The sequence below is a fragment of the Bactrocera neohumeralis genome, chromosome 3, assembly GCF_024586455.1.
Source record: "Bactrocera neohumeralis isolate Rockhampton chromosome 3, APGP_CSIRO_Bneo_wtdbg2-racon-allhic-juicebox.fasta_v2, whole genome shotgun sequence".
NCBI lineage: Eukaryota > Metazoa > Arthropoda > Insecta > Diptera > Tephritidae > Bactrocera > Bactrocera neohumeralis.
In genome coordinates this window covers 76,331,584-76,346,827 of record NC_065920.1, presented here as the reverse complement: position 1 = coordinate 76,346,827, position 15,244 = coordinate 76,331,584, and the positions used below count along the sequence as shown (strand labels likewise).

The 15,244-nt window shown below is 38.5% G+C and overlaps 2 protein-coding genes across 12 annotated transcripts in view; both read left to right on the top strand.

The window, feature by feature from the left end:
• LOC126752139 (serine-rich adhesin for platelets) overlaps positions 1-15,244 on the top strand; it is a 226,881-nt gene that overhangs the window by 162,669 nt on the left and 48,968 nt on the right. Inside the window, exon 1 of one of the 11 annotated variants that reach the window (XM_050462730.1) lies at positions 11,910-12,042. The exons of the other annotated variants lie outside the window; for them this stretch is intronic. The gene's annotated coding sequence lies outside the window, so the exon portion shown is untranslated. Of the gene's footprint in view, positions 1-11,909; positions 12,043-15,244 lie in introns of those variants that run through there. 11 annotated transcript variants of the gene reach the window in all.
• Positions 4,384-5,298, top strand: LOC126752156 (uncharacterized). The gene has a single exon (XM_050462758.1). It carries the CDS (start codon positions 4,384-4,386, stop codon positions 5,296-5,298), a length of 915 nt encoding a protein of 304 aa, XP_050318715.1.

The window sequence follows — 15,244 nt, the reverse complement described above, 5'->3', positions numbered from 1 at the left end:
GCTTTAAACTCAAATAAATATCCTCCCATACAAGCTTTCATGAGCATTCTGCACTCTCAAGAGCATATAAAACAATTTACGTTAACATCATAATTCCGTTAACTGTTCCACGCCTCCGCTCGTGTTTATATACTTCAAGCCATAGTCTGCTTGACAGCTTACTGACAATTTATCACTCCATGAAAATCTTTTTCAGTCATTTACGTTGGACTGTCATCATATCCTTAAAGGGCGAATCACTTTTTTGCGCTATTTGGCATTTTTCGCTTTTATTTCAACGTAAACGTCGCCGCTGCTCGTTATTTATGGCGTCAATGACTTGGCGACTGTCAAACGAAACATGTCAATCTGCGGCTGACACTTGTACAACGATGGCGAGCGTTGATAAAACGCGCGTGGGAGGGGGTAACTGAGTAAGGAATGTAAAAAAGACACTACTTGAACCGATTGGGCGAGAGTAAATAATTGACAGAAGAATTGCCAAAATAACAAGACAATGTGTGTCGTCAGCGCGGACGACCGACTGCTGGCCGGTGGTGGCGGACACACAAGTGCAATGAACGTGCTGAGCTAGACGGATGAGTGAGTCGCTGCACCGCAATCACCTCTGTAGGTTGCCGAGCGCTCGAATACGTCGACGACAAGCCAAGCAATGAAAACAGTGACAACGTCGGCGAGTTCACCGCACACAATAACGGACATGCTTGGCGACGACGTATAGTACATTAATACCTATATATGTAGGTGACGTAGTATGTGCTTACGCACGTATGTATGTATGCGCTGGTGGAATTCGCAGACGCTGACGCTGCTTATGAGCTGTGCGACCGCAAACGAGCGTCCCACTGACAATTACACTAATTTGACAGCTGTGACCGAGAGTCTGGCGTGAGACATAAATAACATGAAAGCCGTCCGAAGAAAAACATAACACAACGCAATAACAGCAACAACAACAATAATGCGAAAAGACAAAGGCGAAAAGCAAGAAAAAGCAGATTATTTATTTATTTTAAGAAAAATGTAGGAAAATCTATAAGGCAACCTGTGTAAATAAATAACACAAGAAAGGATTAAGTCAAATGCCAAGAAAATATATGACGAAAGTAAAAGCGAAAGGCATAAAGAAATAAATTTGTTGTTTCTAAAAGTCAGTCAGTCAGTTAGAATGCTACAAATAAATAGGCGCTTATTTATACAGGCAATTTGTGGCACTAAAAATATACTTTGAGGTTATGAGACACACATTTTTGAGGTTATGTGGGATGTAGCAGGTTCGTTCCTGCCCTCTTGTGTGTTTTTCTTTCACTCAGTTTGCCATTTTTGCACTTTTGCTTTTAATCTTTTTTGTATGTTTTAATAGCCTTCCAGCCACACCCCACTGATAGGCCGCCCGTTGTCACATTAATACACTTAAATTCAATTTCTTTGCTGTGCTGCCGCAAATTGTCTGTAAATTAAAATCCACTTAGTTAAATCAAAAAGTCAACGCTGTCCATCAAGCGAAAGACTTCACAAGAAACTTGTACTCTTCTTGAACTTTTCTTGCTGACAAAAGTGTGTTTGCTGTTGTTGTGCATTGTACTGGGCAACAACGGGTTAAATGTTAGCAACAACTTTGACTTCGCGTCGTCGCACAGCACAATTGTTTAATTCATTTTGAGGAGTTTGAGTTTGTAGTTCATGAAATGGAAGCATTCTTCAATCTTCATTGAAAGCCGACTCACATTGTGTCTTGAGGGGGAAAATTGTGGATGATTAAACTTTTCTGGGAGATTATGAGAACAATGCAATAGTTCAGATGGTGCTTTATGTAAATGGAATGTCACGTCGTTTAGCTCAAGTTTCTTTAAGAAAATTAAAAACGGAATCATTTTTCTTTTAAAAGTTTAATGCCAGAAACCCCAAAAGCGATTTGAGCACGCCAGTGATATGCCTCAAATTACCGACTTCTTTGATGGTTTCTTTAGAGTCATATTTGCGTAATATATGACCCACTGCAGTTATGCTGTAGTTCAACACTACGAACTCAAGACGAAAATGGAAATCCTCGGAAGGTGATTTTAACATCCCTTAGGAACTGGCAGTTAACGTGGGCAAGACGAAATATCTCCTGTCATCAAACAAACAGTCGTCGCACTCGCGACTGCACCCACATCACAGTTGACAGTCATAACTTCGAAGTCGTAGATCTAGGGACCAGCATTTTTGGACAGCAGTATGGAAGAAGCGTGGTGGCATCTTCAGGATACTTTCTTAGTAACTGTCAAGCTTTTGGGAGATTTTGTTCGAAACATCTCAGTAGAAACACTTTCGGTGGACCTGCCAAAATTACTGGGATTGATTTTTAGTCCCCATCAAATTTGTGGTGGGCTCAAAGTGCTTCGTCGATCTGTTAAGATCTGTTGATCTATATTAGGAATTTCTGGAGTCTGAAACAACCAGCATTTACAGCTGACAGAATGAGATACTGCATAACCTTTAATGCATGGAGCAGCCTTGTAGCCTAACCTAACATAACAGAGTGGAACTTTACGTGTGCGTTTATACTACTCAACAAATCTGAAGGAAAAATTTTGCGACTTACATATGTTACGTATAAATTACTTTTTCAGGATATACTTGTCTGATTAAATATCAAAACAACCATAGTTCCATCGATACTTGGAGAGGTGAGATTAATATTTCTTTTGGATATGAGGAATCCATACCATGTCAAATGATAAAGCGAGACCCTCTATAAGTTCTATAGGTTTTATGACAAACTTTTCCATGGCCAAAATATGCTCAGACTTTGATGATCTTTTTGTATCAATAAATCTCTAAAATACCTTTTTTTTGCAAAAATATGCAAATTTTGATGAAAAATACTTCATGTTTAAAATAGTTGTAATCGAAAATAATTCTTCATTCATGCATTAATTCAAGACCTTGCAAATTATATCTCAAAAACCTGTGTAAAATTTCATTTAGATCTGTGAAGTCGTTCACAAAACTCTTCACAATCGAGTTTGAAAACACAGTTTCGAGAAAAACGCGAAATTTATATGTGACTATAGAGCTGAACTTGAGCGCGCAAATTTTCAATGCTGTAGCTCCAAAACTATTACTGAGATCAACTTGAGCATTGAGATCAATATTCTAGAAAGGTTATACAAATTAGAAAAAATAAGAAAAAAATCAATTTTTTACAGACCTGAAAGCCATGTAACCCCTTAAAAGAATCTGCTCGAGTATTGCATCATCTCTGTTTTCTTCAAATCTATCACTTGATGCAATAGGAAGCAGCTTTGAAAATTCATGTTATTTCTTCCTCATCTTGAAAGCATGGCGATGAGTCGATCAAATGAACATCGCTTCAAGTGTTGAGCACCAAAAAGAATTAAAACTGATTTTAATAAATAACGATTGATATAACCGACTGAAGTCGATTTTTATTACAGCAAACACCTATCTACTTTAAAATTAATTTCCATCTTAGGAAGTTCTAGAACATTATAGTTCTCACGAAATTGTCGCTAGATTACTGCTAATATCGCAAATAGCATTAAACATAATAATAGAAATGCAAAGTGTTGCACTCTAATCTCTCACTAACTTATTTTAATACCGTCCTTGAGCACGTGACATATTGGTTAGCAGCAAAAAACAAAAGCACTTCATGTAAATACAAAAGGAAAGTGAGATTTTGTACGCGAAACAAAAGCAACGGTAAATTACGCGCATTGACACCTTTTGTTCAAGGACTTGACCAGCGGCAAAATCCGGCAACCGTAAGAAATTCGAAATTGCTCAAATGAAAGGAAGATTGTTGAATAAACAGATTTGCAATTTTGACACTCGGTAAATTTTCCAGGTAAAAGAGCGACTATGCGCCCGTTTAAGGATATGCAAAAATATTTATTTCGGGCGCAACAATACGCGACCGCTGAACGCAAGCCGATCTCATCGTTTACGACAAAAGGGCTACTCATCACATAATTCAAGGTAAAAAATGTATCACGAGGACACATTTGTACAAAGGCACCCGCTTAATGAGCTACTTAAGGATAATTGCAACCTGGAATTTCCCACGCGACGACGCGCCTGCGAAATTCGCATGTTCGGCGAGACAGGTAGATCGCCGATAGCGGCGAAAGGTGGGCGCGCCGAAGGTATGGTCATAACAATGAAGTCCTCGGCGAGACAGCTTGAGCTAGCTACCTGCGCAGGTGCCCAACTTTGGCTATAAAAGGTGCGTGCCGTGAGGCAGAGATCAGCATTCGCTAGAATATCGTTGCAATCTAAACAACACGACCAGAGCAAAAAAGTATAAGAAATAATTCTAAAATTTATTAACAAATTTGTTTGCGAAACGAACGTGAAGAAATAACAACTGAAGAAATGGCCACGCAACAAAACGCCAGTTTCTTCTCCATACCGGTTTTCCATTCGTCATCTGAATTTCGCGTCAACACAGCATACTTCTCCAAGGAGGATCTATCGCTCTTCGTCGAGAACTTGGAGACTATAGAAAATCTGAATCGCAAAGTGCGTCAACGTCGTCAGCACTTCGAGGAGCAAATACGTGAGACACGCACAATACTGGAGAACTCACTGCAAATCGCCACAAAGCCAAGCAATATGGGCTGCATGCCAAGTCCCACATCATCACTGCATGAGGAACTGCGTACTTTACGTATCGCGAAAGAAACACCGCAACGTAACCGCAAACCGCAACCAGAATCGCCAATCGAACGCCAAGAACTGCAGCCAAAACGTCCGATCTCAATGCGCAGATCCTCGGACGAGGAAGAGACTTACTTCAGCGATGCCAACGCAAGCCCGGATCGCACACCAGTTAGTATGGCGAAAAAACCACGCCTGCTATTCGCCCCATCACCGAAACCACTGAAGGGTGACAATTCCGGTTCGGATTCTGAAGAGTCTGGCATATACCCACTAGCTGACACGCCACAACAGAAACCATTTCGTGCACGCACGAACGCGTTGGCCGAGAAGCCGAAAGTTTCGACCGGCTCACGCATACTTGCTTTACTGCTGAGGCGCGAGATCTTAAAGAATCAACAAAAAGAGCAACCTGAGGAAATAGTACGCATCAAGAAAGCTGCCTCCAATCTCAATGTCAGCAAGGAGCATGAAGAGCACGATTTCCACGAGTTCATCAAGCAGAAGTACAAGCGTTTCGCCTTACGCTATATACGCAAAATGAAGAAGCACGTCGTGGTCGAGGAAGAACCGGAAAAGCCCAGCGACTTGGAGATGTTGGACAAAGCGCTGCGCTACATGACATTATAAGATAAATTAGACAAAAACGGGAGCAAGCATGTTTATACGAAAGATTCCAAGGAAATCTCCAAGAGATTGCGCATTTCTCGTATGAAAAGGAGGACTTACTTAATGACGAAATGTACAAAAACTAATAACACAGACAAGGACAACAAAGGCGACATTACTTTTGGCGACAATGATGGTTATGGAAATTAAATTTATTATTAATTTATATTTATTTAGATATATAAGTATTGTTATAAAAAAATTAAGCGCACAAAAAACAAAATTTTTCTTTTCGTTGAGTTCATTTCAATTGTTTATATAGGGTTAGGTGGTTTGCTGGCAGAGGTGTTGAAGAATTTAATTTTTTCTTCATTCTTATAGGTTAAAAAACAATTGATACACTTATTAGAATAATTCTTGGATGGCGAAGATCTCACCATAAACAACCGTAAATATTATGTGAATTTCGAAATTTCCAAAAAATCATTTAAATTTTTTTAATATGTCTAGAGTAGTTTTCCCTAAGTTTCAAGGCAATCGCAACGAAAGTATAGGAAATCTTTTGGGAAAGCGGCCCGTTAGGGCAGCCCGATCGGATTCAATGTTTATTCGGGGTTTTCTCGAAACATCGTTTTCAAAGTCGTTGGTCTCAGAAACTAGTGAAGCGATCTGCTAGAAAATTTTCACAGTTCTTCTAAATAGAATTGACCTCGTGATTGATCGAAGGTATTTTTTTCGATTTCAACTAATTTTTTCAAGGCAATTTGTGGTAAAAATTAGACCTATATCATCGCGGTTGACCGCCGCGAGGACGTTTGTGGGCAATGCCTTCGAAGACCAACTGCCAATGGCTGAATTTCCAAAAATTATTATGAAAAATTCGCAGAACACTTTTCAAATGTTGATAAATAAATTTATTTATTACATGAAAAAATTATTGGTGAAAACATGCATTTTTTACCTACAAAATCCTTGTAACCGCTTAACCACTAGATATAATGAATAGTAGCGTTCGGCCCTAGTGAGTGACTGTACCACACATATTCAGTGTTTCGGAAAGAACTGAGAATCACACAAAAATATTCTCTGAAAAGATAGCTCGGGGATACATACATATGTAATATCTTATCTCGCGTCTTCTTGGAGTGATGGCAATTCCTGAAATATAAGCAGTTTATGTAGAAATCATGACTTCAATCGTACTAAGAAAATAACAGAAATTTTAAAATTTAGCGGGCTTTTATTATGTTGACATACATACATGTCACTGGAGTGTGATACAACTTTTGGCCGTATTCATTGCTTACTTTGTCTGTAGCAAACGCCAAGGTTAAGCGTGCTTTTTGTTTGAGTTCTTGGCCAAAATTAATACAGTAACGATGGCTCCAGCCTCCATATTCGTGTTTCGACGATTGGAGAACCGCTAGTAATTAAGTGAGAGCATAATATCGAATGGGGACTATTTGTATATTGAAGGCAACCACATTAATATAGACGAATGAACTATGTTTTCCTTTTTGTTTCATAAAAACGTAAAAATTATATATACATTTTTTTTTAAATCGCACAAACAACACAAAGTCTTTCTAACTCCACTAACAAGCGCCTCAACGCCAAAAATAATTAACAGCAACAACAATAAAGCTACAGGTGGTTCACACCGACCTGTGGAGCCTATGGACCAACACTAATGAAGTAATCTTAATTAAAAGTGAATTAATTAATGAGATACAAAATTCGACATGTAAAAAGAGAGGCGTCATTTTACAAGCATTGCTAGGTGGGGAAGGGTGTGTATAAACATACACAAAATGATGAAGACATACTTAGTTTAGTAGCATATAATTAATGATGTGAGTCGAATGCAGTGTTATATAAACTTTGCTGCCAAAAAAACCTTGTTGTAAAAGTAGTAAGAAAATTTAATTAAATAAGGAGGTTATAGAAAGATATCTGCCCTAAATTGTATTTTATACATTTGAACTTTTTTTATTTTTATTTTTTAAATTTTTAGCTGCATATGTATAACATGAGCGAATCGTAAGCAATAAAAAACTCAATTTCGATTATTACATTCGATACGTACATTTTTCGGCCATTTATTTTTTCACTTGAATTGAAACTTCTGCCTGATATATGTATATAAATATAGGAATAAATTGCACTAAAGGATATTGAGATATCGAGCTCCAAACCTGGGTCAGCGTTCAATATTCACATTTGATAATTCACCTTTAAGCATATTTTCGCAAAGGTAGCGTTTATTTATAAATCTTGAACCGATTCTGACAAAGCTTTAAAATATATTCGAAATCTGTAATTGTTACAGGATCGCAAAGCGTGTCGTTATGCTTACACTAGAACTTTTTTGAACATTTTTACGAGCTCACGCATTGAATTTTTGACCGCAACTTTGTAAAATTAATCATTGATAGATAATATTTCGGTTTCAGCAGTATTTTTGAAATAAGAACTAACTTTATCTGAGAAGGTGTTATATACTCGATCAACGATCATAGGAAAATTATTGGCACAGAGACATATCATATTTGTTAGAAATATCACACTTTCTGCCGAGAATTTTCAGTGGAGAAGAGTCGTCATCACTGTGCTTTATATAAATATGTGGACTTATGTATTTTTTCCGTTCATTACGCAGTTTCAAATTTTAATTTACTATCGTTATTAAAATTGAGAAAAAATTCCAAAATATTTTGTTTATATCTTGAGATTTGGCAACCCTAGTATTGCAATCTGTCTGGAGAATGTTTCGATGAATAAAATTTGTTTTTGTTCTCGTATACCGAAAATTAAAAGGCAACCCTTCTATATGATATTTATATGCCCAAATGGATGGTTATATGAAAAGCAGTTCAATTGTTGGATTATCTTATGGACTATCATCAGCCTTTACAGAATGTGTAAACCTGTTTTTTTTCTTTTTTAAATAGCCAATAGTCAACTAATATGGTTGAGACCCATATACATTAACAGATATCATACATCAAAATCACACTCTTTCATGAGGCACCAAAGTCTTTGAGAACACACTAATACAAGCATACAAATCAAACAGTAAAAATACATTCACCCAAAGTCAACAGCGGAAGCTGTGGTTGCCACATGAAAGGACACTTTAAAACAGCAATGAACATACGATCCCATGTAACATACATTTATATATATCGATTCATTTGTTCCTGTGAGCAATGTGCTCAGGTTGCCTTTAAAAATCCACACACCATCAGGTGATATCACATATCTGCATTTGTTAGAATTCATGCTGCAGAAGTGGCAGTAAGTATCGGGATATATTGTGGATTTAGCAAGGATGTACGTAAATCTAGTATGTATGTATATATGTATACTAGCCAGCAACCCAGCTTTTGCAACTACACGCGAGCGCTGCTTGCTCAGCTTCGGTGACACGCATTTGTTTACATATGCAATTGGATTAGCGGAGAATCGCTTCAGTCTCGGCTGCTGTGAAATTAAAATGAGTTTCAGGTGTCAACATTGATTCACTCTAAATTGAAGCTGCAAATTGAATTACCGTTAATATGCATATAAAATACACATCTACATACTTTAATGTAATGTAAAGAAGTGGCTTCGAGGAAAAATTTCAAGGGCGGCTTGAATTTTTTTATATAAATCCGTAATAACACTTCCTCACAAATGAATCGGTGGCAATGCTTTAAGAAAAATACCATAAAGTATCGAGATTCCAGGCAATACCACTTTTGATGAATAATGTTATCTATTGTGTTTAAGAATAACATATTTGCCTTTGAAAATATCAAGAAATCTTTGTGAAATGTCAATATTTGGAATTATGAAAAGTTTTAATAAAATATTTCAGTTTTTATATTTTTTGGAATTTTGGAAATTCTTGCAACCCATTAAGTGATTACATGGGTTTACTTTAGTAAAACAATGAAATATTTTATTAGAATTTTTTCTTGTTACAAATGTACACTATTAACAAAGAAATTCTCAAAATTTTGAAAATAACTTCTGACAAGATCATCAAAAGTTAAAATATAATATATGTTTTAGTTAAAAACCTTAACTTAGAACATGGAGGAAAGAAAAGAACTGAAAATTGTTTTTTTAGCAGACATTTTTACAAAAAAATTAAAATTTCAGTGAAAAATTCGCGACATTTTTTTTCAAATAGTCGTAATCGAAAAAACTACTTCATCCAAGTCTTTAAGAATTATATCTCAAAAACATGTGTAAAATTTCATTAAAAATCTGTTGAGTAGTTCTCGAGAAATCTTGCCAGTCAACGGCGCACTTAGCCTAGATAGCCTCGAGCGTACAAGTTTTCAAGGCTGTATGTCTGTCTCGTATTACTCGAATCAACGTGAAAATTTGGGACAATAATCTAGAGGAGCTGTCGAATTTAATAAGATAATAAAAAAAATCGATTTTTGAAACCTGTTATCCCCGTGTAACTCCTTAAGAGATTATATACACTTGTGTATTCCAAAAATTTGATATTATGTTTTGTTTAAGTCGTCAAATAGTTTCGAAGATATGAGTTTAATGGAAGAATTCTTTAACTCAATGTAATTGACTCCCAAAACTTTAGACCCGTTTTTTCGAAAAACGGTTTTCAAGTCGGTCCTAAAGATAGGCTTTAGGTTTTCACGCGACACTCTTAGCTATATTTGCCAGGTAATGATCTACGTAAAAAGATTTTTATTAACAATTACGATTTTTTAAGTCAAGTTTTCTTTTGGAAAGCCACCATTTTCTCAAAAATCAAAATTTCGATTTTTTTCCGTTCGTTGCCAGTATTCATCTGTGGTAACAATAAATTTATTGAATTTTTGATTTGAGAAAATTCTAAGCAAGAAATTGTCTCTTACCGGCAGATACTTCTTTTCGGTGGTCCTGCCGAGTTGGCAGTCTTTGGCCGGATGAAAATCTGGGTCCGTTCCGGTTACGTAGACCCGACTGGCATGGGAACGAGTCGGTGGTCCTCTTGGAGATCGGCTGCACAATCCAAAACTAGTAGGTTTTTATATACAGGCTATATTAAGTTAGCCGCTATGTTTGTAACACCCAGAAGGAAAGGTCAGACACCCAATAAAATGTATACATATTATATATAATTGATCCGTCCGTCCTTTTGTCTGTACATACGCGAACTAATTATTTATCTCTCCAATCAGCTGATTGTTGAAACCGCCGATATCGAGCCACTATAGCATATAGCCGCCATACAAACTGAACGTTCCGATAAAAGTCCTTATATGGAAAGATTTTCAATTTTACGAAATATCTTCATCAAACTAGGCATGGCTTATTGTCGAAGGCCAAGGTGCAAGCTCCAAAGAAAATCTTCAGATCGGTTACCTATAGCATAAATATGCCATACAAACCAAGCGATTAGGGTAATCAGAACCGTTCCCATGACAAGCGGATCTAAGTAACCGGCAGCGACCCGGATTTTTATTCCAGCTAAGGACTGTCAACTCGGCACCATTCCTCGAAATACTTCAAGAATGTTTTCTGTCGGTTGTAAGGAATCGTTTATATTGAACTGTATCTAGTTCAAAAAATTGCAAAAACGACGTATTTTTCTGACTTGCAAGTGAATACAACCTCCTAATGCAAATAACAGTACATATTTTATTGCAACATGTGGAATTTATAGCAACTCCGTAACACTAAGCCCACCAACAGCAACTTCAGCGCTTTTCTAAGCTTTATTGTGCGCAGCTTTTTAAAAAGCTTTTGCTGCAAATACACTTTATTCCCTTCTGTGCTGACATTTATTGCATTCTCCTTTTATTTATTGACACAAAAGCTTTTGTTACAAGTCCTGCGCGCGCGTTCACTCCCGCTCCGTATACGCTCCCATAAACACGCTCTCACGCAACACAAAAGCTTTCACACTCTCTTGTGAAGCATTCACATACACACTTAACACAAACGGACGACTGTTGCTATCGCGCTATTGATTGCTCATTTCATGGATGCGCCCAAGAGTAAATTGCATTGGGCACCAAGCATTGCACGCGTGTGTGTGTGCTGTGACACATAGAAAAGCTTCCTGTATTCAGCATGTGCAAGTTTCGCTTGTTTCCTTTTTTCTGCGCTTTTGTTTCATGTATTTCTCTGTTGTCCTATGCCTTGGCGTATTTCTCTATGCTTGTATGTGTGTGTGTGTGTGTTAGTGTGTCTTCAGGCAAGCAGGCACGACGGCAGCCAACAGTTGCGAGGACCGGGCCAACAAATTTCATTGTATGCGCTTTTTAAGGAAATGCTCGCGGTGTTTCGTTGTGTTGGGGAGTTTAACGGGCCGAATGTGTGCCTAACGTGTTTGTATGTGTGTGTGTGTGTGGTTGTGAAGCACTACGTTTACTCGATATTGCTATTTCAATTTGGTTATCTGCCTTACTTCTATTCTACTATGGACTCGTGTGTGTGTGTTTGTGTGCGCGCTGGTATGAGTGTGCTCCATATCCTGCACTAAGCAACGCACACACATACATGCGCACAGCTTTTGGTTCGGCCAACGAGTTCGCTTGCCTGCTTGCAACTGCCACGGCGAGTATCTATCACATAATTCCAGCTCTGCCTTTGCCGTAGATCCATGCGACCACGAAGCCTGCGTCGCTTGAGCGCAGCGCTTGGGAAAGCGCTTTTGTAGTATGTGGTGAAAATTCGTCGCAAAAATAATCAAATTTCATAGTATTTCTCGTGGAGTGTGTTAAAAGTTGTGCTGCGAAAGCGGAAGCACGGAAAAATGTACGGTTTTGCGTTGTGTGAAAAAGTGCTCGAGTACTTTCTGTATGTGAAATGTGGCGAAACGCCCTAAAGTATGCAATACTCAAGTGGTGCAGTGAAAAAGTTAAACGAAATAAAGTTGCTAAGTGTATGCGCACTCAAGCTGTATAGTCTCAATATTTTTTTTGCTGCAGCAGTGTGTGACACACACACAACAAGCGGTTCTGCGATGTAATGTCCTTTTTTTGGAAATCGTCGGCCGTGTGCATGCATAATTCACACGAATCGAACGAAATCACTGCCAAACCAATAAGTCGCTGATTTTTTCGCTCGTGGTGAAAGTTTTCTTGTAGTTTTCGCCTTTGGCAATAAAATATAAATTGGTGATTTCGCCAGCGCTTGCTCCAACAACTAAGCACTCATGCGGCGCTGCTTCCGCGTTGCCCGAGCGCGCTGGAGCAACGCTGTGTCGTTGCAGTGCCAGTGCCACATATTGTGTTGTTGCTTTGTGTTGTGACATTTTTCTACGCTTTTAAGGTCATTTGTGTAGCATACATTTAGGCGTGCTAGCGCAAACTTCAACTTGCACAGCGAAAAACGTTCGGGAACTCAAGTGAAACGCGGTGTAGAAATTGAAAACATCAAATAAAATTAAATTAACAACAACGACAACACATATTTCGAGTTTTTAAAGCAAAGTGAGTTTTTACAACGGAAAACGTGTAAAAGTATTCTGTAGCGCTCGGCTTTAGCGCAGAGAGGTGTGTCAGCGCGCTAGGTGTGCCTGCCACACCGCCAACTTTCACTACAACAACAACATACATACACATGCACAGCGGCTTGGTGTTGACGCGCTGTCATTACGGCATAAAAGGCAAACAAAAAACTCCTTCGCACACACACACAAAGACGCGGGCGCGTACCTTTGCCAGCGCGCAGTTGCTCCACTTCTTCCACTGTGTATCGTAATGCGGAAATGCGTTTAATTAAATTGAGAAATATCTGCGCGGCCATGGCATTTGTTTGCCGCGCGCTGTTGGTAGCCTTTCTGACACAATCCTTCGCCTTCAAAGCACTTCAAAACACCCTTCGCACGAGCGCGCCACACGCCAGCCCTTACGCGCTCACCCTTCGACTCCACACGTAGGTGTGGTTGTGACATTTTCGTGACATTCTAGCAGTCAAATAAATACACACTTCGCGGTTTTCGTTGTTGTAGTATGCAGTTGTGACCACTGAATCAGCTGGCGCGTTGGCGTCGCGCGCGCGTCTTCGCCTGCCGTCAGTCATTAGTTAAATGTTTTCGTGTGCGCTAATTTGTGGCAAACACCCGTTATAGCGTTAGCTTAGTGTCAGCTATTAAGTAAATTGTTTGCTTGAAACGCGCTGGAGTGGAAGTTCGCGAAGTTTGTGGCTGTTCAATCGCTTAATGTCGCAGACGGCGCAAAGCACAGCAACAAACAAATGCAAGAAAGCAAATTGCAGCGGAAGAAGTGATGAATCAATATTTTTTTTAACAAATTTATGGTTTGCGTGATTGTCGAGTTTACCGTTAAACGTCTAATCATCGATACGATATTAGTCCTTATGAATATTAAATTGCCATAAATGCTTCTTTCTTATATACTATAAGTTGTAGTTGGAGTACTTCTTCAAAGTCATCACAATCATTTCTGACATCCCTCTAAGTGTGTTAAGACAAGAGGCAGCCCGAAAATATTTTTTCGTCCAAACCCTCCGACTACAAAGAGTGCACTCAAAGCTTAAATTTTTTTCCTATCAGCTTCTGCTATGATTTATTAGTTCTCATAGATATACATACATACTAACACTGCCAACCAGATATTTTTGAGGCATCTCTTGTTCATCTTGATTCATCGGTCTTTTGTTACGGCGTTGATATTATGCTCAAGCCTTTTCTTCGGTATATCTCAAAGGTTAGCTTTAATTTGTGGTACTTAACCCTTTTCTCTAGTAGGTCTCAAAGGTTCGATTATGTTTCATCTGTTATTGCACTCAAACCTTTTCTTCACTAGATCTCCATGTCAATGTTGATAACTGTGTTGGCCTTGTTTTCTAGACACTTATTATATATTTTTATTATCAATATCAGTAATGTATTAAGCTTTCAAAGCGGTTTTAAGAAAAAAATTTACTTCGTTTCCAAATAAAAAAGATTTTTACGCACAGGAGATACTCGGAAACTTATTATACGATTAAGTCGTCTCGTGGCTTTTTACTGAACCGGTCTCGAAGCGACTGCAGGAGGGCTGTTGGCCTATAGATAGGTCACAAACTTCGGGCATCACATGCGAGCCGGATGGGCATAAGTACTGGCGATAGATGCAGAAAAAGCAAAAGTGAAAAGGCCGTTGAAACACTCCTATGCTTCTGAACAGCATTAGCTAGAACTATTTATAGATAGGAGCTTTGCAATTCAAGATACCAAATGAAATATCAAAATACGAGCTTTGCAGTTCAAGATACTAGGTGAAGTAACAAAATTGGAGCTTTGCAGTTCAAGATACTAGATGAAGTATCAAAATTAGATATCAAGGCGCTCTTAAAGTTCGCAAACAGCGATGACGTTCTGTATGCCGAATACTTCCGCTCAACTAACCGCATGACATCAGTATAACCTAATCTAACCTAAGCAAACCCCCCTAAATTTTCATTCGACATTACAAACATGATTCATTAACTTATTATTAGATATCTAAAGTCCTTTTTGTCTCCGACATTGAACAAAAAATATGAATATACAACTCCTACACCATACTCTACAGCCATTCCCACAACAGCAGAAATTCCCTACCCACGTTTTCCACGAGCAGTATTCAAGTACATAAAAGGTCACCGCTTTGGCACAAATAGTTTATTCTGTCGACAATGCAATTGTAAGACAAGCACAATACGATTTGCAGCCCTTTCTCTAATAGTCTATAAACAAGTGTGTGGATGTGGAACTGTGGGTGTGGGTGGGCAAACGAGCAGCTAACTGCTTGATGACGGCATGAAAACTTAGAAATGACGTTAAATGCTGGAAACAAAAGGAATATGCGTCGGCTGGAAGTAATTTGCAATAACGATTGCTGAGTGCGAGTTTAACGCGCGGGTTGATTTTCTAACGGATAAATAATACACGTGTGATTGCTGGGCGAGTGATGGGAAAGTGATTTGTGAAGTGCAAAGTGGAAATGAGGTGTAAAAATTAACTGTACTT

Coding starts and splice junctions, on each gene's coding strand:
- LOC126752156 (XM_050462758.1), top strand. CDS start 4,384: ATGGCCACGCAACAAAACGCCAGTTTCTTCTCCATACCGGTTTTCCAT.